The sequence below is a fragment of the Delphinus delphis genome, chromosome X (genome assembly GCF_949987515.2).
Source record: "Delphinus delphis chromosome X, mDelDel1.2, whole genome shotgun sequence".
Classification (NCBI taxonomy): domain Eukaryota; kingdom Metazoa; phylum Chordata; class Mammalia; order Artiodactyla; family Delphinidae; genus Delphinus; species Delphinus delphis.
Genome location: NC_082704.1, coordinates 33,064,454 through 33,091,742, shown reverse-complemented (window position 1 = coordinate 33,091,742; position 27,289 = coordinate 33,064,454). Strand labels below are relative to the sequence as shown.

Sequence of the window (27,289 nt, the reverse complement as noted above, 5' to 3'; positions counted from 1 at the left end):
TTCATTGAGTCCTAATGCATTCCTTCTCTGTCTCCAACATCTTAGAATCAGTGAAGTGCATACATTTTAGAAGGGAAATTCTGCATGTAGTATGTTGGAGATCAATTATTTGACACATGTTTAAACTGTGTTTAATTACAGGTGGTTGGGTTCATGTGTTCTGGGTAATCCAATTGGATACAATCTGCAAAGAGAATTGATTTACTTCAAACTGCTGCCACTCCAGCATTTCTAATTAATGGGTTATGTGATGGTTTAAAACTAGGTCCACAAATTCTTTGATATTCCTCCCTTCCAGAAGTGGAGGCTGCTTCCCCTCCCCTTGAATGTGGGCTGGCCTTAGTGACGGCTTCTAATGAACAGACTAAAACAGAAGTGACAGTGTGTAGCTTTGGAGAGTAGATCATAAAAGGCACCACATCTTCTTCCTTATTCACCCTCTTGAATTGCTGTCTGTGGGGAAGATCCTGCCAATGGCCATCTTGGAAGTGGATCCTACAGTCCCAGTTGAGCCTTCAGATGACTACAGCCCCTGCTAATACCTTGACCTCAACTACATGAGAGATTCTGAGCTGGACACAACCACCCAGCTAAGCCACCCCAGAATTCCTGACCCACAGAAACTGTGAGATAAAAAAATGTTTGTTGTTTTAAGCTATTATGTTTCAGAGTAATTTGTTTTATAGCAAGAGATAAGTAATACAGGTTAGAAATCCCAGAAATAGCCAGTGATACTTCTGAAAAAATGATCAGCTAAGTGGTTATTTCCAGACTTTAGGAATCTTGATCAACTGTTTAAAGTCCGTTTTTTGGGCAAGGCCCTGCTTAGAACCTTATAAACAATTTCATTCTCAATCCAAGTGCTAAACTCTAGGTCTCTGTAGTTTGAGCAATATGAATTTGCTTAGATAGATTCATGTGCTGTTCTGTACGCTTAATCAAAATATCACCAAACACATGCATTTTTTATTCCTTCCGCAAATATTACCTACATGCTTATTGGGTCTCTAGTACCATGCTGGGTGAAATAGGTGCTCTTATGCATCTATTCATTCACAAGCATTATTTGAGCATCTACTAGGACCCAGGTACTGTGCTCAGCACTGAGGATATAGAAATGAACATGACACCTTGCCCTTGAGGGAACCAGCATTTAGTTGATGAAGTAAATACATACAAGTAAATACATACTTTACAACACAGTTGTGGTGAATATTACCCCAGAGATATGAATACCGTGCTATGATGTTGTGGAGAATGAAACAACTATTTCTATTTGAGGTGTTGAAGGATGAGTAGGAGTTTTCAAGCAAAGAAGAGCGGCAGGTTTGAGGGATGGCATTCCAGGTGCGGGAGAACAGGGTATGCAAAGACATGGAAGTATGAAAAGCCTGAGCTGCCTCTTCACAGTTGAGTTCCTTCTGCTGGAGAATAAAGAGATGGCCGGTGATAGGCATGGTAGCGTGAGGCCAGCAGGACGGGCTTTTTTTCCAGGCCACGGGCATTTCAAAGCCAATAGGCTGCTCAAGCTGCCTCCAATTGAAGAAGCGATAAAGAGTGCTTTTGCTCTCTGCCCCAAGGCTCTCAGGCTAGAAGAATTCTCATGGTGAGCCCTGAGCTTTGGGAGGACAAATGAGTAAATCTTCTGGAGCATATCATTCCTTTACCATGAAGGACTCAAATTGTCCGTGCAGGAGTCTTCTAAGCTTCTAAACTTGGCCTTCTCTGCCCTTTTGCCTTTTAGATCAGTGCCACTCAAGCTATGGGTGCGACGCCTTGTACCAGCATGTAAACCAGCACGCTGCTGCCTTTAGCAGTAAAATCAAGCTGTGAAGTAAATGGTTTGCTCAGTGGCATGAGTTACATTTGCCACAAGCTCCTAATCTCATCACACACTGATAAATACTTCATGGGTCAGCAGTGATCCCTAGACCACATTTTTTAGATTGCTCACTATCCACTAAATAAAATCCTCTATGACAAATGTCTTTATTTCCTTTCAGAGCCTGGCCTATGGGTCCTTTACTCCTGTGAGAATGATGCAATTTATTTTGTTTCCCTTTTGGTTTTGACTTCTAAAAAAATTCCAAGTCAAATTTGAAGCTCAAGGGCATCCACCATGCGGACACTTTGAGGGAGGTGGCTTTTTTTCTACATTTTGGTTTTGATTCTGATTTTCTATCTCAAATTTACGTTTGACTTGATTATTTCATGGACTGTGCACTGGCTGGATGACGTTGAGAATGATGGCAATGAACACAACCATGACAAACAGCGTTACAGCAGGCATGGCAAGTGGGTCAGATTTCTGGTCTGCATCCATTTGTGTAGAATCGGTGTTGTAGCTGTGTCTCCATGACTCCAAACAAGTTGAACGGGTTAGTCTCTGAACGGACAGAATTGGTCTCATGGAGACACAAATGGTGTTCGTGAGGAACTCATTCCTCTGCATGCAGAGGGTACTGGCCTCTGTAAATGAAGTCAGCGTGCACAGTTAGGAGAAGAGCACTCACCGTCTTGGTCGTTACCTGAGTCAGCTGGAGACTTGCTCCGGCGCATGGGGCCAGGGCTCTTAGCTGAACTCTTCTGAGGTGTTGGGGATGCCTTTGGGCCAGCTGTGGCTGATGGGTTTCCCTTCATGACTCGGCATTCTGGTGGAAAAGGACACAGACGGCTTAGTAGAGCCGGGGAGAACCAAGACTCAGCATCTCACCAACCTCTGGAAACTGCAATAAGCACCACATACCAAAGCACCTTAGGGCTCAGGACTACAAGGTGGTTCTCACTGTTTGAAGGAACGATGGCTCTGGAGAGGGAGGCATGGGAGAAACTTTCAAAAGTCACCTGGGCTAAGCCAGGTGTTTACATTCCTGAATCATGGAAACAAGGGAAGGAGTAGAAAAGCAGTTCGGGCAGGTAATTCAATAGTCAACTCAATCACTTTTGGATAACCCAGTCATGTCTCAGAATAGCACCTTTGACATAATTAATTAATTTCCTTGGAGAAGAGACTGACAGCTCAGAGGTTGCAGCCACGCAGATGAAACGTTCATGAGTAATTTAAAGGAGGGGGAGGGAGCTATTATTTATTATTCATCGCATGCCATGTATTGTAATAGGCATATTAAGGACGTCATGCCATTTTATAAATAAGCACTACCACCACCACCACCATCTTGCATTTACAGTTCTTTTCGATTTTCAATGCATGTTATCATAATCTGCTATGCTGGTTTAATGAATAAATGGACCAGCAGTGACTATGCCACTCAGAACTTACAGAAAGCTCCTGGGTGTGTAGGAGAGTCTGTCAAATGCTCCTGCTACTTCCCCAACCCCAATCTGACACATTCAGAGCACCCTTTCTATGCAGGTCACTCAGCATCCCTACAACGGTAATTTGGGGGCGCTGATTGTACTAATATATTAGGAGGACTATTATACTCATTTTGTTGATGAGAATACAAAGAGCTTAAGCCTCTTGCTTAGGGTCACAAAGGAAGAAAACAGCAGAATAAGGATGAGCAGTCAAGTCTCCCGAGTCCCAGTCTAGAGCTCTTTCCACTATACTTTCCCCAACCTCACGTGATCATGCTCAAAGTGGAACCAAACAGCTAGGCGCAGGGTTGTCTCTCCATTGGACACCTCCTTGTCACCTTCTACTTAAAGATACATTGAAAATATCAGTTACTCAGAAAGATTAGGTCTTTTCTGGTAAATTAAGTTTTTCAGGAAACGGAGTTAAGCAGAAAGCTCATTTTTGTTTGTTCTACTTCTTGTTTTGATGGATAAACTTTAGTGATTACTGTCCAGAGCTGAAGATGTAGAAGATACAAGAAAGTGGACACAGCTCGAGATCTGTTTAGCTATCTTCTGGTCATTTGCCTCTTCTCAAAGTGAACACAGCAGAAATGCCACCCCTTTCAGGGTCCCTGTCACTTGAGTTGTTTGTAAACTCTATATGAGTACAACTTGATTTGTTTTTTCCCACACTTTATTCCTCATTATTGGGAAATATGTTTTGAATGTGCCTTTCCATCGGGATCATACCCTAGTCCTGTGGCTGTGTGAGCTAATTCACCGTGAACTTACACGTGGAGCTTGGACTCAAGCAAAGGGAGATGGGCAGATGTTCACCTCCTTCCTGAAATTAACAATCTTCTGGAATCTTGAGCCACAAATCAGGGGGAATGGGGCAACAAGCCAGAAGGTGGGAAGAGGGAAAATGTTTGACACTAACAACACAGTGGAAAATATTTCTAAAATGGAACCGTCAACATGGGCCAAATAGCTGGAGGATGTTGACTAGAAAAAAAAACCATATGCATACAATATTCAAGTTCTGAATCCAAATGTTCCTTTCCGTGGTCTGATTGAGCCTGTCAGCCCATGTGACATAATATATGGTTCAAGAAATATGGTCACTATTGGGGCAGGTAGTGAGTTTTATTGAGAAATGTTCCTTTCCGTGGTCTGATTGAGCCTGTCAGCCCATGTGACATAATATATGGTTCAAGAAATATGGTCACTATTGGGGCAGGTAGTGAGTTTTATTGAGTCTGGAGGCCAAACATCTGAGATATGCAATCAACTTTCACTTAGAGACTCATGTATCCAACTATACAAGAGAAAGGGACCATGCATGGATGTTTTCCAGGCCATATAAGCCCATGGAAATCCTAAGGGATAGAAGGAGCGAGAACAATGGAACAATAAAATTCAGTGGTTGTCCTTACCATTTTCATCCAGAGAAAAGTCATCCTGAGCATAACGAAATTTTTCAGGACCGCAGGCAATAAACACGTCGTCATCACCAAAGAAATCATGGAGACAGGTTACCTACAGAGAAAGCGGAAACATTGACTTGATATTTGATGGTCTTGTGACAATGAACTTCGTGCCATGTTGGCACGGGAAAAAAGTTTCACATGTTAGCCCCCAGGGATCTCCTTTTTCTCAAAATACCAGGCTCACAGTCTGCACCACAGCCCCTCGTGAGTAAAGATATACTGAGTGCCATTTTCTTTCCATGTTGCATGTGTGGTATCTTGTTTCCATTTCACCAAGAGTAACTTCAAGACCATGTCCAAATGGAATGTTCCCCTCTGAATTAAAGTCAGCAAGCAGAGGACCCTACAAATGTCACCTTTCCTCAGAGCCTCAAAGACAAGAGTACTGCTAGCCCAAGTCTGGGGGCAGGGGTGTAGGCCAAGGAAGATGAGAAAGACCTTCTGCAACCTGAGATGGACAGACTCCGGCTGACCGAGACGTGGAAGTCCCTCTCTCTGTCTTCACGAGTTTTGAAAGAAGGATACCAGTTTTTAACCGCTTTCGACCCACAAAAATTGGACTTTTTGCTAAAAGTGAACTGAGCACCTGGCAGTAGCCCAGAATACCATTCCTCTCTGAAAAGAAGGAGGGGAAAACCGTCCTAACCACTTAAAATTTATTCAAGGGCAATGGGTCCCTGTAGGCTTGAGGGTCTGCTGCAAAAGTCGTGTTCCCAGGACCCTTCCCGCCCTCTAGTGCCCTATGCATTGCGGCTTGTCCACAACAGAGAGACAGTCCTCCCCAACTCCTTTTCTGCACAAAGAAATGAGGGTCCCTGGGAAAGTATGCTGCTCCTGCAGTCTCCCCACCTCTCAGCTTTCCTAATTACATTTGATAATTAGTCCAGCACACCAGGGAAAGCCCAGGAGAAACCATAGGGTCAAAACATTCTTTTTTTTTTTTTTCAACGGAGCACAGGCTTCGGACGTGCAGGCTCAGCAGCCATGGCTCACGGGCCCAGCTGCTCCGCGGCATGTGGGATCCTCCCGGACCGGGGCACGAACCCGTGTCCCCTGCATCGGCAGGCGGACTCTCAACCACTGCACCACCAGGGAAGCCCAGAGTCAAAACATTCTTATCCCAATCCTCAGCTTGAAAGTGTTCAAAGCTTCTAATTGTTCTAAGCTACCCATTCAAGCTTCTACTAATGACTTTCCAAAGGCACCGTGCTCACAAACTAACAACTGGGTGCAGAGATCAATATGTTACATTTGAAAAATGTTTGTATTAATAACATCATCACCCACCCAGGGTCTATTCAATCCCTGTTCCCCCAGCCAAGATGATTGCAAGCCTTACACAGAGCAAGAGATGCTTAAACATTATCCGCATTGTCTCAGCCTCCCAATCACCCAAAGGATGCCAAGGGAAGAGAGGGAGACTTGGAGGGCTGCTGGGTTCACCCCTATTAAGCCTCTTCCCATCCCTGGGTCCTGACCTCATCAACTAGGCCACCATCCTTCTTCAGCCCACTCATCCTCACCCATTCATTCCACAATCACGTAATAACAAACAGAGCTACCACTAATTGAATGCTTACTCTGAACAGGCACTCTGCTAAGTACTTCCAAATCTGTCATCCCATTTTACTCTCACAACAATTCCTAGAGGTTGGCATTATTGTCATCACTATTTTACAGATGAGAAAACTGAGGTCCGGAGACAGTAAGTAAATTACTCAGGTGGGAAGCGATGAAGCCAAATAAGTGCAGATCGATGTGACGCCAAAGCCTGTGCTTTTAGCCACTCGGTAATACAAAGCACTTACATATGGTTCAGGCACTGGGGAGACAAAGATGAGTAAGACTCAGGCCATGACTTCATGGAGCTCATAATCTGATGGAATGAGATACACTGAAACAGAACATTTCAGTATCATGTCGTGAGTGCTACGAGTATCTGCAGGTGCCTTGCGAGCTATTTAGTACCACCTCCAAGTGACCCAGTCACTAACTGGCATGTTAGTTCAGTAAGCGGCCTGCATATTGCCCTGGTAGTGGATCCAACGACAGAGGCTACATACATGGCTTTGAACCCTTCTGCAGACGCCCACTGACATCTTGGACCAATACAATTTGGAGCCCCTAACTATGATACATTGTGTGCCGCTGAACTGTTTATCCCTTGCCACCTCTTGACCCTGAAGGTCTCTGCCATGCTCTGTGTTTGAGGTTGCCCCTGACTCTGACTGGCTTCATTTAGTTTTAGTCATGAGTGAGGGAAGCCCCTCCCTTGGGCATCCCTCCACTAGTGGTCTCTAGCATTTAGCACTCTGTTTCAAAACCTGCCTGTATTTTCATGAATACTCACCTAGTCCTTCCCATTAAATCACAGCTCTCCTGAATGTAAAGACCAAGTTTATCGCTCCCTATATATCTTCCTGTGGTTCCTGGTAGAGCACTTAATCGCATAGTGAGAATTTAGCCAGGGCTGTTTTTGCCTCAACTGAATGTAAAGAAAATAAGGAGGCTTTGTAAGGCTATACAAAGGCAGAAAAGTAGAAACAAGAAAGAAGAAATCAATAGCGGCAGACAATAGGACCTAGCATTCAAAGGTTTTGAAAGGTAACACAAATATATAAATTTAGGAACAAGAAAGGAGCAATGACTGTGAATTCAGAAGTTATCATTTGCATAACTATGACAATTAGTTTGAAAACAGATGAAATGGATCATTTTTAAAGGAAAACATCAATAAAGAAATTAGCTCAAAAAGAAATAGAAAACCTCAACCAACTACTGGTCATAGAAGGAATTTAGTAAATACTTCAAACAGCAACCCTTCCCCCAAAGGTACCAGACCATTAATTTTGGAGGTATTTGTGGAAATCACTTCCCAAGAAGAAAAAACAAAAGCTCGAAAGCAGCCATGGCAGTGACATGCCACGCTATCCTACTGTAGGACAACAAAGCCGTCACAGATTGTTCTGGGGGTTGCTGTTACAATGACCCACCCTCCTCCAACTCCAAGCCTCTCTGCCCCCGCCCAGGCTTTGGGAAAAGCCTTTGGATAACCCCTTCTCTGGGGAGCTTCTAAGAAAGGCAAAGCCCCTATGCTTCTGACAAATTCACAGTGGTGTGGCTGGCTTCAAACACATTCATTTTGCAATCCAGCTGTTCAGCATCAGGTTTCTTGTGTGATCCCACCCCACATGTTACTGGTTCCCAAATGTAGACAAATTCATATTGTGCATGTGGATACCCAGGTTTCCCAAATGCCTTGGATACTGAGACACGGCAGCCCTCCCCTGCTTTGTTACAGAGCTGGGAAAATAGAAAGCCCTCCATCTTAAATAGGAGGAACCCAAAACACAGAATGTCAAAGTGGCTGAAGGATACACGGATGGATCATGGCACAGTTGAGACTAGCACTCAGGCGTCCTGATTCAATTCGGGACAAAACAATTCAATTGCCTGAGAGAACGTGCCTTCCTAATCCCTGATTTCAAAGGCTTGTTTACAGCTTAGGCAGGAGAGTCACCTTTTGTCCTCGTCAATGCCTGATACACATTAGAACATTTTACTGGACTCAAAAAAGATAACATCTTTATGGATCACATTTTAAATCTATGGATGAGAAAACTCCTATTCATTACCGTAACTGGTAACTGAGTATGCAGTAGAGAAGGAAGACAAGGACGAGGGGAAGGAGGAGGAAAGGAAGAAAGAGGAAGAAGGAAAAGAAAGAGAAGAATGGAGTGTAAGACATAATTTCCAAATGAAATTCACACTCACATCTGCTTTTTAAAATTCCACTCAGTTAACACGATACAAAATCCACCTTAGGTTACGTTGCAAATACATAATTTTGCAAACCATTTTTTTGTGGTAAAATTTCTGTCATGAGGTGGCAACGAAAGTGGTAAAAATAATAATCATTATGATACCACTTACAGCATCCTCGGAGATCAAGGGTCTTGCTGACATCAGCTTTTGTTTGAAACACACTTGGGTATTTAAGTCAGAGGAGAGAACACGAAAGCATGACACCCATCTTTGTAATTAATCAAATGCCCCCAACTCACGTGAACACTGAACCGTTTACTCAATGTTCTTCCTTTAAAAAAAAAAACAGCATGAGCTGGGGGAAGGGAAGCTAGCTCGGTTATGCATTAGTGCGAGCAATAGATTATATGGACCATCCAGTGGCTTAAATGTCGAAGTACAAATGGGGAAAGAGAGACAACAGATCACTGTGTGTGGCAGTCCATTAGCTGCAAATGGCAAATTCACTCTGTGATTTGATTTAAGCTTGATTAGATTCTCCACCCACATATTACAGATGCTGGCAGTGAGTTCTCATACGTGTCTGCTGCTGGTAGATTCTATATTTCACTGTCTAACTGTTCAGAAAGAAATTTAAGTAAGGTCTTGCTTGTATATCTATGAGACTCACTTCCAACGTGCAAAATACTTTCATTGAAAGTTCAATTCCACTAATATTCATTCATCAAACACTTGCTATGGCAAAGGAACTATGTGAGAGATACAGAAATGTACAGAAAAAGGCCCCTGTCTTCCGAGTTGACAGCATAATAAGGAGTCAGAACCTCACAAATAATTGGAATGCAAGGCGTACTGTTTTTAGCACCATTACAGAGGCATAAAAAGCAAGAAGAGCACAGGCGACAAAGAGAAGAATTCTACTCATGAGAACTGGGGAAGGCTGCACAGAGAAGATGACACAAAGTGTGCCTCTTGAAGGGCGTGTGGGATATAGGTTGATGGAGACAGGAGTAAAAGGGATTCCAGGTAACTGCATAAATAAAGGAAAGGAAGCAGGAACGTGCCTTTTTCTTAATAGCCCTGGAAGAAGAACTGCATCTTGTTGACTATAGTCACAGAGATTCTAACTCTCTATAGCACAACTGCCCGGACCCATTCTGCCAGCCTTCTGCACAGACAAAACATACAGCTGTCTACTGGTGGAATTCAGGGTGAAGGGAAGGGCAGAGAGTGTCTATGGGGAGAGGAGTGGCCCCAGGGGCGCAGAAGAGGGAACCTTGTGGCAAGGAAGGCAAACCACACTGATTTCCCCGTCTTGCCAACAGTGCGCCCCGCCCTTAGTGTGGCTGGCAAGCTTTGCAAAATGAGTTCATGAAAGATTCAGTAAACATTACGGATGAGGCTTTTTCTAAAAGTTACTGCTACTCTCATTCTGGAACATTTCCTGCCTGCCTGCCCTGGATGGGCTCCGGTCACAGGCTGGCGCAGGGTTGGCGTGGTGAGCGGAGACAATGTTTCCTATCTCTAGACTCCTGTATTCACCTACCTGCTTGACAGCTCCATTTGGTCATCTGACAGGCATCCCGGATTTAATATGCCCCAAACCAAACTCTTACTGCTCCCTCTCCAAATCCCACTTCCCTCCAACTTTCCTCATCTCAGTCACTGGTACCACAATTCCGCCAGCTGCCCAAACCAGAAATCTGGGAGTCTTTTTTTTTTTACTAGAACTCACATTTTATCTTGTCCATTGTCACCCTCCTAGTCCAAGTCCACCCCTACACATACACTCACACTCTTCTGCATACTGTAGTCATAGTACTATTGTACTTTATAATTTCAAGCAGGCGTAGCACTCTTCCGCTAAAAACCCTCCAAAGCCTGTTAACCAGAGGCAGAATGAAATCCACTTTCTATCTTGGCTGTATATTATCCAATCTCTTATGCCACATATGCTAGCTAGCTCCAGTCACACTGGCCTTCTTTCTGCTTCTCAAACACATCAAGACCTTTCGTGCTTCAGAGCCTCACTCTTGCAGCTCCCTCTACATAGAAAGCACTCTTCCCAGAGTCACAGGCCTAGCTGCGTCTTCCCCATCAAATCTTCACCACATACTGGGGGATGTCCCTGGTGGCCCAGTGGTTAGAACTCCGTGCCTCCACTGCTGGGGGCCCAGGTTCAATTCCTGGTCAGGAAACTAAGATCCCATAAGCTGCACGGCATGGCCAAAAACAAAAACCCCCAAACAACAACAGCAACAAAAATAAAATAAAGTACCGCATACTGTATTTAAGTCTGAGCAACCCTCAATTTACATGCCATTGTTGCTTAGAATTTCAGATCTTTTATTTAACCCCACAAATTAGTCATTATTATTTTAATTATTTTATATAGTTAATATTACTTGAGTTTATCTACATATATATTTACCAGTCTATTTGATCACCATTTCTCGTTACACCATTTCTCTGGGGTCATTTGAAAATTAGGAACATGTTTGACCTTCCCACTCTATCTTCCATATCTCAGTCTCACCTTCATATTTTCCATCTTCTTATCTCTTAGGGCTACATTCTGGAAAACATCTTCAAATCTGCCACTTTGCTTTCTTTCTTCAGATGTGTTTAATTTGCCGTTTGACCCACTCAAAGAGCTTCGAATTTCAATGATAATCATTTTGACTTTTAGAAATTCTATTTCATTGTTTTCCCCAAATTTGCCTGGTCACAGCTGATAGTCTCTTTTTCTCATCCCATTTTGGTTACACGTTTGGTTTATTTAAATAATCCATACTAAGTTATTTTAGGTCCTTATCTGATCGTTGTAATATCTTATGTCCTTGAGAATCCAAACCTGTTGTTCTCGCTAACTCTCCCTCATGGTGACTTGTTTCCTTTTGTGTTTGATCATTTTTAAAATGATGAGCTCACATTTGATTACATTAAATCTTTGGGAATCCTCAGGGGTCTAGGCTGGGGATGCTTTTCTCTGAAAAAGACATGAATTTGTTTCTGCCAGGTGCCAGGGGACACTAACGATGTGGGGGTAGCACCTTTTTCCAGCTCTGGTTCCCCTTGTGACACGAGTCGCATGAATCTGAATTCCAGACCTGTGTCAGAACAAGCTTTGGGATGCAGATTCTCAAGAGGATACTTGCAGTAGCACCAGACACAGCAGCAGTAACAGTAGTACTCTTGTCTATTTTGTTTCCTACCTGGAGTCATGACAGAGACAAACAAGTTTACAGGTAGGTTTTTGGTATATCCCCTTTTAAGGGTCCTGGCTTAATGCGGAGGTTGCAGCTTCAGGTCCCTCACTTTTCAAGGACCTTGTGTCAACTGAAAAAAAAAAGACCCCAAACCCTGCACAACATAAAAAGCTTGAGTCAAGTTTATTCAGTATCTTACTGAGGACTATAGCCCAGGAGACAGCCTCTCAGACAGCTCTGAGAAATTGTTTTCAAGAAGTAAGGGGGGGGCGGGTTATACACATATATACATATGTGATTTTGGTGAAGGAGGTACGTGCAACTAAGCACACATCTCGGTAGAAGGTTGCTGCTAGTCACGAGGAACAGATAGATACCTTAGTTAATGGTTTTAGTGCTTTTCTAAGTATAGAAAGATGCAAGAATCCAGTTTCATAAAAAAAACTCTTCTCCTGAAAATATCTATCTGAAGGCCTGTTCTGCCAGTTTTCCCAGAGCACTGAGTGCCTCATTCTTGATCTCTGTCATGAACTCCTTTCAGGGTGGGTTGAAGGTCAGCAACTGAAGTGGCTAATGACTCAATCCTTGTAGGGCCAGATGATGAGTGACATTCTTTAGTTGGCACTTGCGTGTCCTGCACTTCTGATAATATCCAAAGCACTGGGCTCCGATTATGGGTTTTGCCCTCAGGGAAGCTCAGGCCTTTACGTACTGCCTGCTGCTCTAGTTGCAACTTCTGGTCCCTCTTCTCTCTCCTGCCTTTCTTTTCCGGAAGCTTAGAAAAACATTGAGAAATGTTTGTTGCAGGTTCCTCAAAACACTAAACGCAAAATTGCATATAACTGGGTCCCTGGGCCCAATTTTAACATGCGAGGGTGTGTGTATGTGTGAAGTGGTTTCTCCACACCTCTAATAAGCGAAGCTTGGATACCAGCAGGGTGGCCTACAATTCGACTCAGTTCTGACACTATCTATCTGGAGATAGCATCAGATTCCACGGGTTAAGGGTTCAGTCCTACAAGACTGCCCCCCACCCTTTAGATCAGTCACAAGCCTAGGTTGTTGTTACCTGTACTTCTGACCAACTGGCTATAGATCAGAGGTTACATTTCTTCCAATTGGAGTAAACAGAGCAGACTTGTTTGGGATCCTCTAATGTGGGGGAACCAGCAGGAGGACACTTTGACCCCATCAATGTCTAACCCCACTTCTTAATAACCATCTAAAGATTTCCACCTTGCTGGGACAACTCTTCCATCTCCGTTTACTCTTCGTTTCGGTCCTACTGATATTTGCTTTAGTCACCTTATTTCTCATAACCATTTCAACATTTCCACCTTGCTGGCAAGAGTCCCGTGACTCTCTCCTCAGCCCCTCCTTATTCCCTTGTTAATTAACCTAATGTTTTTATTAGAATCTGCAAGACCCCCTGAGGGGAAGCTGAGGCAGCAAATTCCATAACGCTTCCAGAACTGTTTTTTATGTTTTACAGCACTGAGATGATAAGGGGTGCCCATGTGAAAGTGCCCTGGATAACAGGCATATTCAGCAGGTGACTATTCCGGTCATCACAAAGCCAGTACTACATGGCTTGCCTACAAGCGTCAGCTGCTTCCTTTGGGGTGTTCTGCTTGACATTCATATACCACACGCCCTGGTTTCAGGAGTTTCTTGGTTTTGCCCTCTCCCCATGCTAACTTCTTGGCAACCAGAGGTCTTAAATGTACTTTGTGTTGTCCCTGCACAGTTTTTACCTCGGCGGGGGCTGGGGGGAGGCAGCTGAAGTTCTGAGTCACTGAAATCTGCTTTTGGTCTAGCATCAAAATCTGACACACTATTCTCTTTTAGTTTATCTATTATAGATCACAATACCCAAGGGAGTGACTATTTTGTCTCGTTCTTATCAGTGTACATTTCCTTACGCATCCAGTGAATTAACTCCCCAGGAGTTGGAGCCATCACTAAATTCCACTGGTAACTTTTACCTTTAGGAAGTGATGGCAGCATAGCTGCTGCTTCGTACTGTGGGTGACCATGTGGCCACACAGGAATCAAAGGTTCATCATTCTCTGTCCTTTCATCCTTTCTCTTCCAAACCGCAAGTTTCTGTGAGCCAGGGCTAATCCCACTTCATTGACACCAGTCGTCAATTCCAGTGTGTGTGTGTGTGTGTGTGTGTGTGTGTGTGTGTTCACGGTGAGGCTCCCCAAACCAACAGACAATTCTGGATGCCCAGCCGGATGCCCTACAATTCAAGTCTGACACTATCTACCCAGACATAGTGTCAGATCCCACAGGTTAAGGGCTCAGTCCCACAAGACTGCCCCCAGCTCCTCCATTTCAGATGCTGGTAACAAGTCCAGGTTCTCACCTGTACTTCTGACTGTTGGGTTACAAATCAGAGGCTCCCAAGACCTCTTCTTAAGTTTGATTAATTTGCTAGAGTGGCTCCCAGAACTCAAGAAAACCATTTACTCACTAGATTACTGGTTTATTGTAAAAGGAGATAAATCAGGAACAGCTAGATGGAAGAGATGCTTAGGGCAAGGTATGGGGAAAGGGCACGGAGTGTCCATGCTTTCTCTGAGTCAATCTCCCTTGCTCTCCACGTGTTCACCAACCTGGAAGCTCTCCAAACCCTCTCCTTTGGGTTTTCATGGAAGTTTCATTATATAGGCATGATTAATTAAATCATTGGCCATTGGCGATCCATTCAATCTCCAGCCCCCTCCCCTCCCAAGAGGTCTGGGTGTGGGGCTGAAAATTCTAACCCTTTAATCACATGGTTGATTCTCCGGGCAACCAGCCCCCATCCTCAGGTGCTTTCCAAAAGTTACGTCATTGACATAACAGAAACACCTTTGTAGCTCACATCACTTAGAAAATTCCAAGGGTTTTTGGAGTTCTTTTGCCAGAAATAGGGACAAAGACCAAATATATATTTCTTATTATAAATCACAATATCACACCTAAAGACCCAGCGATTCTACTTCTAGGTACATATACCAAAAAACTGAAAGTAGTGACTCAAATAGATACCTGCGTGCAATGTCCATTACGGCATTATTTGCAATAGCCCAAAGGTAGAAACAATCCAAGTATCCACCAACAGATGAGTGTATAAACAAAATGTGGTATATACATACGAGTCACATTGTAGTAATGTATTCATACAATTCAACCACAAAAAGAATGTAGTTCTGGGCTTCCCTGGTGGCGCAGTGGTTGAGAGTCCACCTGCCAATGCAGGAGACACGGGTTCATGCCCCGGTCCGGGAGGATCCCACATGCGGCGGAGCGGCTGGGCCCGTGAGCCATGGCCGCTGAGCCTGCGCATCCGGAGCCTGTGCTCCGCAATGGGAGAGGCCACAGCAGTGAGAGGCCCGCGTACCGCAAAAAAACAAAAAACAAACAAACAAAAGAATGCAGTTCTGATACATGCAACTTGGACCTTGAAAACATTATGCTAAATGAAATCAACTAGACACAAAAGGACAAATATTGTAGGATTCTACTTATGTGATATATCTAGAATAGACAACATCACTGAGACACAAAGTAGACTAGAGGTTACCAGAGTCTAGGAGAAAGGGGATTGGGGAGTTACTGCTTAAAGATTACAGAGCTTCTACGTAGGACGATGAAAAAATTCTTGAACTGGGTAGTAGTGATGGTTGACCAACATTGCGAAGGTAATTAATGACACTGAATTGCACACATGAAACGGTTAAAATGAGAAATTTTTTGTAATATATATTTTACCCTAATTAAAAACATTAATAACGTAATATACCCAAAACCATTGAATTATACTCTAAATGGATGAACTTATATTATGTGGATTATATCAATATATCAATAAAGCTGTTTAAAAAAGGGAAATGTAAAGAAAAATTTTGCTATAATTTATCCAGGATATAGTTGTATTGTAGCAGGAAGACGTTTTAGAAAACTTAGTCTCCCATATTGCAGAAGCAGAAGTCCAATTTCACCTATTCAGTGAGGTCTTCCTTATCTCCCAGTCTAAGCTAGAACCACCACCACCACCATATAAGATCCAAGAGACTAGAACCCTCCTCTGTTTTGTTCACCATTGTATCTCCACTAAGTCTAAGTCTAAAAAGTCAAATATTTAAAAAATCTTATCATCACCAGTAATAACAAGAGTAGGAAGAGTCTAAGAACCATAATAATTAAAACCGTCTCATAATTAAGGATATTACAGTATAATAAGATTATTCCAGACCACTAGTGATCATTGTCTACTGTACCACATATTACAGAAAGTCAAAAGAGATAAAGGTTGACTTGTGTACTAAATTCTAGATCTGTTTGTTTCCTAATTGTATGCATTGAAAAACACGTCCACCCCCTCCCCAACTAAAGACCATTTCTTTAAGCACCTAAGTTACCCTACGGGTTTTGTCCTTTCTCTCTCTTTCAGCCATCAAGGCATGCATTTCTTGAAGGCACTGACCGTGATTTGCCTCATGGTACCTTAGGAAACAGTGTTGAGTGGCCGATCGTGCAGGGAGGGATGGATATCCTCTTCCCACTATCTTGCGCCACCCTCTGGAAATTCTCTGCCCCTCTGCAAGCTAGTTTATTCCTATAGCAAGTCACGCTGAGGCTGACGCCCTCTGATCTCCAGCACTAGATCTGATTGGATCTCTCTTCTTCTTTTCCTGGTGAAGAGTGACTAGTCCTTAGAAGCTCTTCTCATAGGTTTCTAGGAAATAAAGTATCCTGTGAAACTCCAGGAATAAATCACATTTCTGTCAACTGATTCCTTCCACTGGTCTTAGACTCAAAGCCAGTGGTGACTTTTCTTCCCACTTCATTCTAGAATTTCCCCCAGAAAACCCAGTTAGACTGAAATCTAGGCAGCCAGATCTCAGCTGGGCTATTGTCCCTCAAGGTTATCCTTTTCAACTTTTAAAATAATTTTTCTTTGAGTGGTGAAAGCACATAATAACCCCAAATAGCTTTTGTTGTGTTGCATTTGTCAAGTGATCTCACCTCCATTACGTCATTTGTTCATTAGCCCCATGTTTTATTAATGAAGCATGAAAGATCATTAAGATTAAGTGACTTGTAAAAGATCACATTGCTAGTTAGTTACAGAGCCGATACTGGAATCCAGACTGCTTTTATTCTGCCACACCGGGTGCCTAAGCTATACAGCAAAGGTACTCATTTCCTACATGGGGAGACCGAGGTAAGGAAATACAGTAGGAGACTCTGGGTAGTATGAAAATACCTGTGACCTGGGAAAGAGGGCCATAGAAGGGAAGATGGGAAGGAATAAGACTTTTTACCCTGTTTTACCAGGAGCTAGTGTGATTTAATAACCTGAGCAAGGCTGTGCCAGCTCCCCTAGAAGCCTGGCAACCCCTCAGTGCTCCAGGGTGTTTTTTCCTTAGCTTTTCTTTGCCACTTTCCGAGAGTCTCTGTGTTAGCTCCCACTGGGGGCCTCACAGGGATGAGAACAGCTGCAGAGGCGCTGGAGTTGGACTGCTGAGTCCATGCCCAGGACTGACACCTGCCCCTCCACAGAGCCCTGGGGACAAGTTGGCTCAGAGAAACAGGGACGAGACAGAACTCCATTCATCAGAGAGAACTGGGGTGGAAAAACCCTGCCTGATCCCTTGGCACCACTAAGCTCTATGGTTGGCCCTGAGCCCCACGCAGCTCGATTCTGTTTGGTAGGGTCAGTTAAAGAAGCAAGTATGCTTATAGGGCCCAATGCAGTTATCAAGTGCATTTAACAGTTACCTGGTATCTACTGTGCACAAAGTCTAGTGGGAGTATGGCTTTGGAATTCAGTAGAGGAAGGAAAGGTTTGTTTTTAAAAAATGGGGGGAGTTCACCTCTACCTTGGTTCTAGGTTAAACCCTGCCTTTGACTTACTGTGAAATCTTGGATAAGTTGCTTTCTCTCTGGGCCTCAGTTTCCTCTGCTGTAAGGTGAGGATGCTGTTCTAGAGCCATTTGACGTCCAGGTCTCTTTTCTGTTACAAGCCCTTTTGAGAATTTGATGAAAGCTATGGATTTTCTTCCCAGAAAAATGCATATGTGCACACAGATAGCTAATTTTGCATATAATATAGGGAGTTTAAGGATTTCCCTAAAGCCCATCTATAGATCTTAAGTTTAGAAGCTCTGAACTAGTTGATTTCTGAGGTATCTTCTAGCTCTGACAGTCTATAAAACATTCCAGGTCGGACACGGTTAATAAACAGAGACACCAAGGCCAGAATGCTGGCAGCTGTCATGGAATCCCAGAGGCTTAACTGTACCCCCCTTCCCAGGCTTCCTGAGACTCCAGTCCAAGGGAAGCAAAAGGATGTAAGCTCATTCTCTGCAAACTTAGTCCAAAGGAAGCAAAGGGGTGCAAACTGATTTACAGCAAACCAGAGACTGGAGTGTGCATCAGACAGTTGCCTCCCAGGCTGCTGGAATTTAGCAAGGATACGAACTTCGTGAGAGACAGTAGGCACGAGAGTCATGGCCTCTAAACGTTCCTCAATGGTTGGCTGCGGATAGGACAAAGAAAATGGACTGTCCAATTGATAAGGAACATACAGTTTGATTATAGATGTTCAGAGGTGGTGACTCAGAAGCTAATTCTCAACATGATTGGACAGAATACTAATGGCCACACACCTCCTGCATTTCGTTACATAATGTCCCCTCCTTTACAAGTATATATTTTACTACAATAGAAACGTCAGCGGAGAAGAAAAGGACGAGATTTGGTGAGTATATCAGTCAGGGTGCTAGTAAAAAACACATGACATACTCAGAGTAGATAAATTGAATAAAGTTTAACAAAGGCAACTGATTACAAAAGTATGGGCAGTGTATAAAGGAACCATAGGAAATGCGTAAGTATCCCAGGACTAGTAATAATGGGGTCCATTACCACCCTTACGCCTGAAAGAGAGAGGAGAGGTAGCAGATACCAGAAACCAGAGGGAGGAGAGAACATGAAAATTATACGAAGAGAGCTTCCTGACAGGAGCTGTGACCTTCAGTGAAGGGATGTCCAGCATCCTTGCAGGCAGGGTACCAGGGAATAAATAGCCTAACCTCACTCCTCTCCTCCCTGCCAGTGCTTCCCTTTGGCCAAACACAACTGGAATCCTGAAGACAAGGTAGCCTGTTGGTATGGGTCAGCCTCCAAGGGCACAGAGCAGGGTGGAATAGGGTAGAAAGTAGATAGTAGATCTGGAGAGGAAGGCCTAGAGAGTAGGTCTGTCACTGCAGGCGAGAGGAAGGAACTGTTGTTACAGCCTTGACTATGACATCTATCCAGTGGATATCGTGACACTTGGGTAAGAATAATTGAAGAGGCGTGACTACAATTAAGCAATAATATTAATATCATTTTGCATTTGTAAAAGCTTTTACCTGTTTCATGCTGCTTTCACCCCACTGTATCTTTTGAACCATATAGTTACCATGGAGACAAACAGGTAGTTCTATTTTACACATGAGGAAATTGAGGTTTAGCCAAGGTAAGGTGATTTGCAAGATCAAATGTCTATAAAGAGGGAAAGAGACTAGAACTTGGGTTTGGACTCCTGGTCCAAGGCCATTTCCACTATATCCTGTTGCTTCTTCTATAGCATGTTTCAGTCCACAAAACTGTTCTGACAGGCCTTCAGAGGACTCCTACTTCTGACAGACATGCAAAGCCACCACAAGAGCATCAGTGAGGAAAAAGAGTTCACAGAATTCTTCCTCATGTTTTTAAGAAAGGTGGTAAGAAAAAAGGCTGAGGTGGAAGACAGATAAGTGGGTACAATATCTTTTGCAAGTACTTCCCAGAGCAGAGGTTCTTAGGCCCAGTTCCTGCCAGTTCCTGGCCTCTGGGTATCCCACCTCATCAGCTATATACTTGCATTGTGAAGGATATGGTTGAATGAAAGTAGGAAAGGAACGGAAATGAAGAAATTAAAGTTCAAGATAAAAAGAAAACAGAAACTTAACATGTCTTTTAGAACTCAATTGCAAAAAGTAAAAAGTATTTTCACATTTGTCCCAAGAATGAAAACCATGAGGAGATCTACCTTTCAGTTTGCAATTAAGTAGGATTTCCAGAAAATTCCAAGGGTTCACTATTCTTAGGAACTGTCATAGTGCCTAATGGGAGAGGTGAGCCAGGCGCTAGATGTGAAAGAACATTTGGGAAGGATGGGATTACCTTCCCAACAGATGCTTATATCTGCTACCTTAGATTTCCTGCTCCGAAAATAATTCAGAAGTCTGTGGACCCTAGAAGGCTTGCGACCAATAAGCTTTCACAATCCATAGCTTCTAGAGCAGTGGTTCTCAACCCCGGGGCCATTTTACCTCTCCCTAACTCCCCAAGGGACACTGAACATTACCTGGAAGCATTTTTGGTTGTGACAACTTGGATGGATGCTACTGACATCTAGTGGGTAGAGGCCAGAGATGCCGCTAAATGTCCTGCAATGCGCAGAACAGCGCCACGCAACAAAGAACTAACTCTGGACCAAAATGTCAATGGTACCAGGGTTGAGAAACCGTGCTCCAGGACATCTCTCGACTGTCAAGATAGCACCTTTGCTGTGACCACCACTCTCCACTCCCGACCTGTAAAGATGGCTTTCTTACTCCCACCTATGGATCTCAGGCTGGCCACTCCCTAGAGTCAGCTCCATTTTAGCAGGCTTCTGGGCGAAAGCAGACTTTTATCTCATTTTCTAAAGCAGTATTGTTGTTGTTACTGTTGTCCATTGCTATTCAGTTTTTGACCCTTGGCCTTGCTTTAACCCCAGTAAGAAGCTTATTTCCTAATTCCTAACTGCTTTTTTAGTTAATGACTCACAGCCTGCCTAGACCTCTGGTTTTTGCAAAGTCCTTGGCTCTTCCAGTCCTGGCATCCATCCCAGGCTCTGAGGTCCAGCTTCATCCACGGTTTCAGTACAACACTGCCTTACTCATTCCATTCTGGGACACCAAATAGGGTTTGGACTGGTAATTACACTAGATCTGCTGCCTCTTGAATCTGTGTGAGAAGGTTGCCAGCCCCAGGAAGGAAAGGACTCAATAAACTATCAGCCAATACAAGAGGTCCTCCTGCTGTGACTGTCAAAGAAAGCTGTAAGAGGAAGAGAAGATGCATTCTGGGGCAATACATTTCAGAAGACTTCTGTGTCAGCTGGCTTAAGCAGAGACAGAAAGATGTCCTGCCCAACGTTGTTATAAATCTAGTTAAGCGCACACTTCATATTTGAAGGAAAAAAAAGCTGAGGATAAATTGATACTCCACAGTTGAGATAATGTCTGACTTGGCCATTTCTCAAGTGTCAGCCTCATAGGCCCAGAATGGAGTATAAAGAAGGAATTTGAAACAATATAAAAAGTATGAGGATTATAACCATGAAGGCAGTAGGACTACCTGCTGTTTTCCTAACAAACGTCCATTCCTGAATTTTGAGACTTGGGACTGACTTCTAGTTCTGGTTCAGTCACACATTGCTATATGATCATGAGCGAGTCACTCAAATACTCTATACCTCAGGTTCCTCATCTGAAAAATGGAACTAACACTACTCTGACTGCTTCATAGTAGGGTTTTTTTTTCCAATTTAGAACAAAAAGAGATAGTGCCTATGAAAATGCGTTGAAAAGTATTAGTGCTGTATGAATGCAAATTATTATAATTACTTTGCAAAAGCTGTATGACCTAAGGGAAAATGAGGTGGGCCAAGAAAAGCTGGTAAAGTTTATTTATTTTTTTCCCTTTTTTTAAACATCTTTATTGGAGTATAATTGCTTTACAATGGTGTGTTAGTTTCTGCTTTATAACAAAGTGAATCAGTTACACATATACATATGTTCCCATAGCTCTTCCCTCTTGTGCCTCCCTCCCTCCCACCCTCCCTATCCCACCCCTCTAGGTGGTCACAAAGCACCGAGCTGATCTCTCTGTGCTATGCGGCTGCTTCCCACTAACTATCTATTTTACATTTGGTAGTGTATATATGTCCATGCCACTCTCTCACTTTGTCCCAGCTTACCCTTCCCCCTCCCCGTGTCCTCAAGCCCATTCTCTAGTAGGTCTGAGTCTTTTCAACTATACTTCAATAAAAAAAATAGAAAAGCTGGTAAAGTAAATCAGGTTTTGGCAAAGAGAGACAGACACACACAGACACACACACAGAGGGAGAGAGAGAGAGAGAGAGAGAGAGAACCCAATACAAACTCTCTTCACCATTTCATAGCACCCAAGGCCTAGAAGGAAAATCCACCGTCTTTCTCTGCCGCTACAGAACACTTTACTTCCACATCCTGGGCATAGTAGTACCTATCTTCTTTCATAAAATCCCTGCAATAAAGGACTCTCCAACATTACTTGGTAATGCACTCCAGAATCGATCTTTTAGTCAAGAAATTGTTCTGAATTTGTTTACTTACTGAATAGCATTCACTGAATGCTCATGAGAATTCAGCCACCATGGTAACTGTCAGGGATACAGAAAGAATAAGACGCAGCTCCCATCCTCAAGGAGCTGCTAGTCTGGTGGACATTTCTTGGTTGAGTCCCTTCTGTAACGATTTAATTCTCTTCTTGCATCTGACCTACATTTAATGGTCTGAAAAATTGACTTTTGGACCTTGTTTATACAATCATCTAAACTGCTTAGCCATTCCAAGTTTTGACTCATACCAATTGCTTTTTGAGCCTGTAAGATTGCGAACTTACACAATTAAATTAGTTTCCCTTAAGAACGGGGGAAATCATCCAAGTCAAATGTACTGGCAAGGAAGGCCAACTGGTTGCTGGGAAACGATCAGTTGACTGCAAATTTCTGATAAGCTAAATCATGCTAGAGTGTTCAGAGCTTAATCTGCATCCCGCCCAGGGTTGGAGGTACTGCCTAGAGAGGACCATAACTGAACCCTAAGGAATAAAGCTCTAATGGTGGATGTCTCGTGTTCCTTAAAGATCTGGCGAAAGATATTTGAGGGCTTTTGATGGCCCCTTCAAATCACTCTCTTCATGTAAACCGTCTTTAAAGTTCTGTTTCCACCTTCTTCTTGCCATTCATCTTCCCGTTACGCCAATCATCATTGTTTTAATGAGCCAAATTGGTTCAAAGTCAAATACACAAAGAAGTAAGGCTGATGTCTGTACTAAATGAGAGCTTCTATGACAACCCTCAAGGAGGCCAGGAGACAAAATGCTTCTCTGAAGACATCCAGGAGGAAGAGCTAGTGAAAGTCCTGTATTCTCCCCCTCCTCACAAAAAGCCTTTCTTTCCTCCTCTTCAAATCCATTCCACCACACAGAGAGCCAGGACTAGTGGCAAGTTTAAGCAGGAATGCAAATTGAGGGATGTGTACAGGAAGACAGAAATAGACTGTATAAAATGGCAGCCAGTGTGATTGCCTGGAAGGAGCTCAAATCAAACCTTTCCACTGAGAGCAAAGCAGCTCGTGTTTACATTTGTCCCTTGCATGAGCTGCTGGGATCAGCAGTCAGGCTTTTGATGGTTTATAGCAACAGGACACAACCCCTTGGAGGGCTGAAGGCCCACTTCTCACTGTACCTCTTACCAAATAAGTGGTGAGATCCACACTGAAGGGACAAGAACCTGAGCTAGACTGAACCTGCATGATGAGATTTCCCAGTCCCAGTAAAAACCAGGCTTGCCGCAGCTTCTACAAAGCAACCCACAGTACTGGGTGGGCTGCAGTCATAGCAATGTCATTTTCTTTGCATGTACAGTAGATCAAGGGTCATTTAATTAACACATAGTTGGAACAGAGAGTTTAGATGAATTTCATTTTTCAGTTATTGAAGGTTAGCCTTTTAAAAAATTCACTCATACTTTGGTTCCAATCTTGTTAAAGAAAAGGCTTTAAAAAAATAATAAGACCAAACACCAGATATTGGCTATATGTCATTCTCTTATTAAGGTAGAAGATTTTTAAAAATTATTGCGACATCTTCAGGATCATGTCTTTGCATCTTCCCAGTGTCTAGCACAGGACTGGGCACATGGTAAATTCACAAAAAAATCGGTTGCTTTTAGTATCCTAATGAATCATCATTTTACTGTATTTTTTGTGTGTCTACACAGCTGATATCCTCTCTTTTTCACATATAGACAGCTGAAGTGTATCTATTATTAATCTAATATCTTCAATTTCTTGAAATTGTTTTGTTTATTATCTCTGTCACTAACAGTCACTGACCTAGGTCCTCATCCGGAACTCAAGGGCAGATGTGCATTCTTCTGGTCATTTTTGTGCTGAGGTTACACTTTAGCCATCCAAATTCAGCTCAGAGGAGACAAACTAGAGCAAGAGAAGAACATGTAGCCAAGAGAAGGGGAAGGGAAAAGAGACAGGAAGAGCCATCTAAAATGCTTGCTGGGCCATGGTTCAGAGAAAACTGCCTCCCTAGACTTGGCTGTCTTTCTAGGCCAGGCCTCTGTCAATAACACATTTATTGGCCATCCTGACTTCAGCCTCTGATTTGCCCAATTCAAATAGACTTTTTCCAAGAAACAGCTCTCCTAGTCATGGCCCCTGACCATTACAAACAATGCTGTTGAAAGGTCCGAGTGAAAGGGGCCATTTTCTCCAAATGAGTCACCACCACCTGGAAAGTTCTTGGAAAATGGAAGAGGCGCCAAAAGGCTAAAGACAAGGAAATGTTGTCCTACTTTTTTGAAAAGGGGAAGAAGTATATCTCAGAAAATATAAACCAATAATTAACTCGATGCTGATACCCAGGAAAAAATATCTAAAAAGGGTTATTAGAATATTGTTTGTGAACACTCAAGAGAAATTATGATCAGTAGACACAAACAAGGGTTGACACAAGCCATGCCCAGCTTATTTTCCTTTTGATAAAGTTACTAGACATCTCAGGGTACGGGTGCAAAAATACATTTAAAAACATATTTTGAGTACTGACTATGCCCTGGGCCAGGGTTGGCAAAATACTTGTCTCCTGAGCTCATGGCAGAAATCATTAACTCCTCACAACGCTCTTGCCCCTGAGTTCCTACCCGACCTCACAGTCTTCCTCCGTAGGTAGCCACCATAGTCCACCTGCCATCCTAGGCTCAGGTCCTGGGGATGCAAAGAACACATAAGACCCTAAAGGAATTCATAAAATAACAGAGGAAGTATGTTAGTTATTACAATTCTATTGTATAGAAATGGGACCTGTCAACACTGCTTCAAGAATGAGGAATGTGGACCCAGTAACACATCACAGAGGAGGTGACAATTGAAATGGGTCTCAATAGATGAGTAGGAATTCTCCAGGTAAGGGAGGAGAAGAACCATAAAAAAAATGTAAGTCTGAAGTTTTTGAAATTAGGTCTTGGTTATACATTTGTTGGCAAATTGAAGAACTAGGGGTTGAATGTCAGTACGAGTTAGAGTCTTACTTGAATGGCGCTGCCAAAAGAAACTGATTGATGTTGGATGACAGAATCAAGATTTAGAAAGTTTTTTAAAGGAAGGACTAATGGGCCAAGACAAAAGGTTTCTAATGCTCCTTTGAGTTCTAGGAGAGAGTATATTTAATACATTTAATAAATGTAAAATCTAATAAATACAGATTTCCAAAATTCAACTGTATCAGATGGAACAAAATGGATATTAACAGTGGCCCTAGGATTTTAGTTGATCCTAAGATTTTTTTTTAATATCTTTATTGGAGTATAATTGCTTTACAATGGTGTGTCAGTTTCTGCTTTATAACAAAGTGAATCAGTTATACATATACATATGTTCCCATATCTCTTCCCTCTTGTGCCTCCCTCCCTCCCACCCTCCCTATCCCACCCCTCCAGGCGGTCACAAAGCACCGAGCTGATCTCCCTGTGCTACGCGGCTGCTTCCCACTAGCTATCCACTTTATGCTTGGTAGTGATCCTAAGATTAATATGAGTCATTAAGGTGGGGTGGGGTTAATAGTAAGGAATAGTATGACATAGTGTAAAGATCTCTGGAATGGAAATTGAGACCCAAGTTTAGTTCTGTCAGTTTTGCTAAGTAACTGTGTGATCTCAGTAAGTCATTTCTCATCTCTGGGCCACATCGTATTTGAAGGAGTTGGACTCAATGCATGGTTGTCAAACTATGTTCTTCAGATCCTCAGGATTCTCCTTGGGCTGGCTACCTTGGGGAACAAAAAGGAAGTTGAAATGATAAAGGTTCTATAACCTCTCACCCTCCTTTCATTTCAAGAAGAGAAACTTCACTCTTAACTGTTTTAAGGATTAGGGTTCTGCCTAAGAGTTCATTAATAAAAGGATTCCACTGCAAACAAAATATTTTAAAACCATTTAGCTCTAACATTGTAATCTATAGTTTCTGTATGTTCTGCAATGGTCAGACAACATCTGAACTCTCTTCCACTATGGACATCACGTTTTGAGAGGGACATTTACAAAATGGAGTGCATTTAAAAAAAGATGACTCTGGGTGGGAAAGGTATATATATTGAAGATGACAGAGTTGCTTATCTTGGAAACCTGAAGATGTGGGGCGCATGATAAACATATTCAAATATTTGAAGGGTTATCCTGTAGAAGAAGGGTTTACCTTACTCTGTTTGGCTCTAAAAAACTGAACTGAAACTACTGGACAAAAAAACTCAGAAGAGATTTTGACTTATAAGAAGCAACTTTTAAACATGTAGGCTTACAAAGTAATGAGAATACAATAGGGTAGAAAATGAGGTATAAATTTTGCAAAATAAAAGAAAAAATTATCACTATTTTCATACTGTATGATTGTCTACTCAGAAAATTCCAGAAAATTAACTAAAAAAAATTTGCTCCAGAAAGATAGTTCAGCAGGGTGGCCACATACAAGATCAACATACAAAAATAATAGTTTTCCTGTACTCCAGAAATAGCCAATTACAAAATAAAAGTTATAGTAAAAGCATTCCATTTACAAAAGCAAGCAAAATTACAGGATATCTAGGAATAAATCTGCAAGAAATGCATTGGACCTACTTGGTGAAAACTATACAAGTCTTTATTGAAGAGAATAAAGATATTTTCATTTTAAAAATACTATAAAAATGTCAAATCTCACTAAACATAGATATAAAATTCAAAGCAATCCCAATAAAAGTCTCAATTGAACATTTATGAAAACTCACAATCTGATTCTAATGTACAAGAATAGCGAATGATATTTGGAAGGAAAAATCCTGAGAAGTGGGGACTTACAACATCAGACATCAAAATAGACTAGAGTATTTTAAACAGAGTAATATTAGGCCAGGAACCGAGAGAAATAAGTCCATATAACAGAGATTATAGATGAATTGATAGTTAAGATGAAATTTCTTATCAATAAAGAAAGAAGCAATTAGTTCATAAATTTCATTGAGACCTTGCCTATCTATTTGGAAAAAAGGTAGACCCCTCCCCCCAGCTCACACCAAAAACACATAAAAAAGAGATGAACATAGAAGAAAAAAAAACCAAGAATGTTTGAAGAAACTATAGAA

The 27,289-nt window shown here is 42.5% G+C and overlaps 1 protein-coding gene across 1 annotated transcript in view; it reads right to left on the bottom strand.

Annotated features, from left to right (window-relative positions):
* Positions 1-27,289, bottom strand: part of DCX (doublecortin) — a 209,896-nt gene that overhangs the window by 13,946 nt on the left and 168,661 nt on the right. Inside the window, exons 4-5 of the mRNA XM_060001993.1 lie at positions 4,737-4,839; positions 2,529-2,651 (exon numbers count right to left, since the gene is read on the bottom strand). Of these exons, the coding sequence (XP_059857976.1) occupies positions 2,529-2,651; positions 4,737-4,839 (226 nt within the window). The remainder of the gene's footprint in view (positions 1-2,528; positions 2,652-4,736; positions 4,840-27,289) is intronic.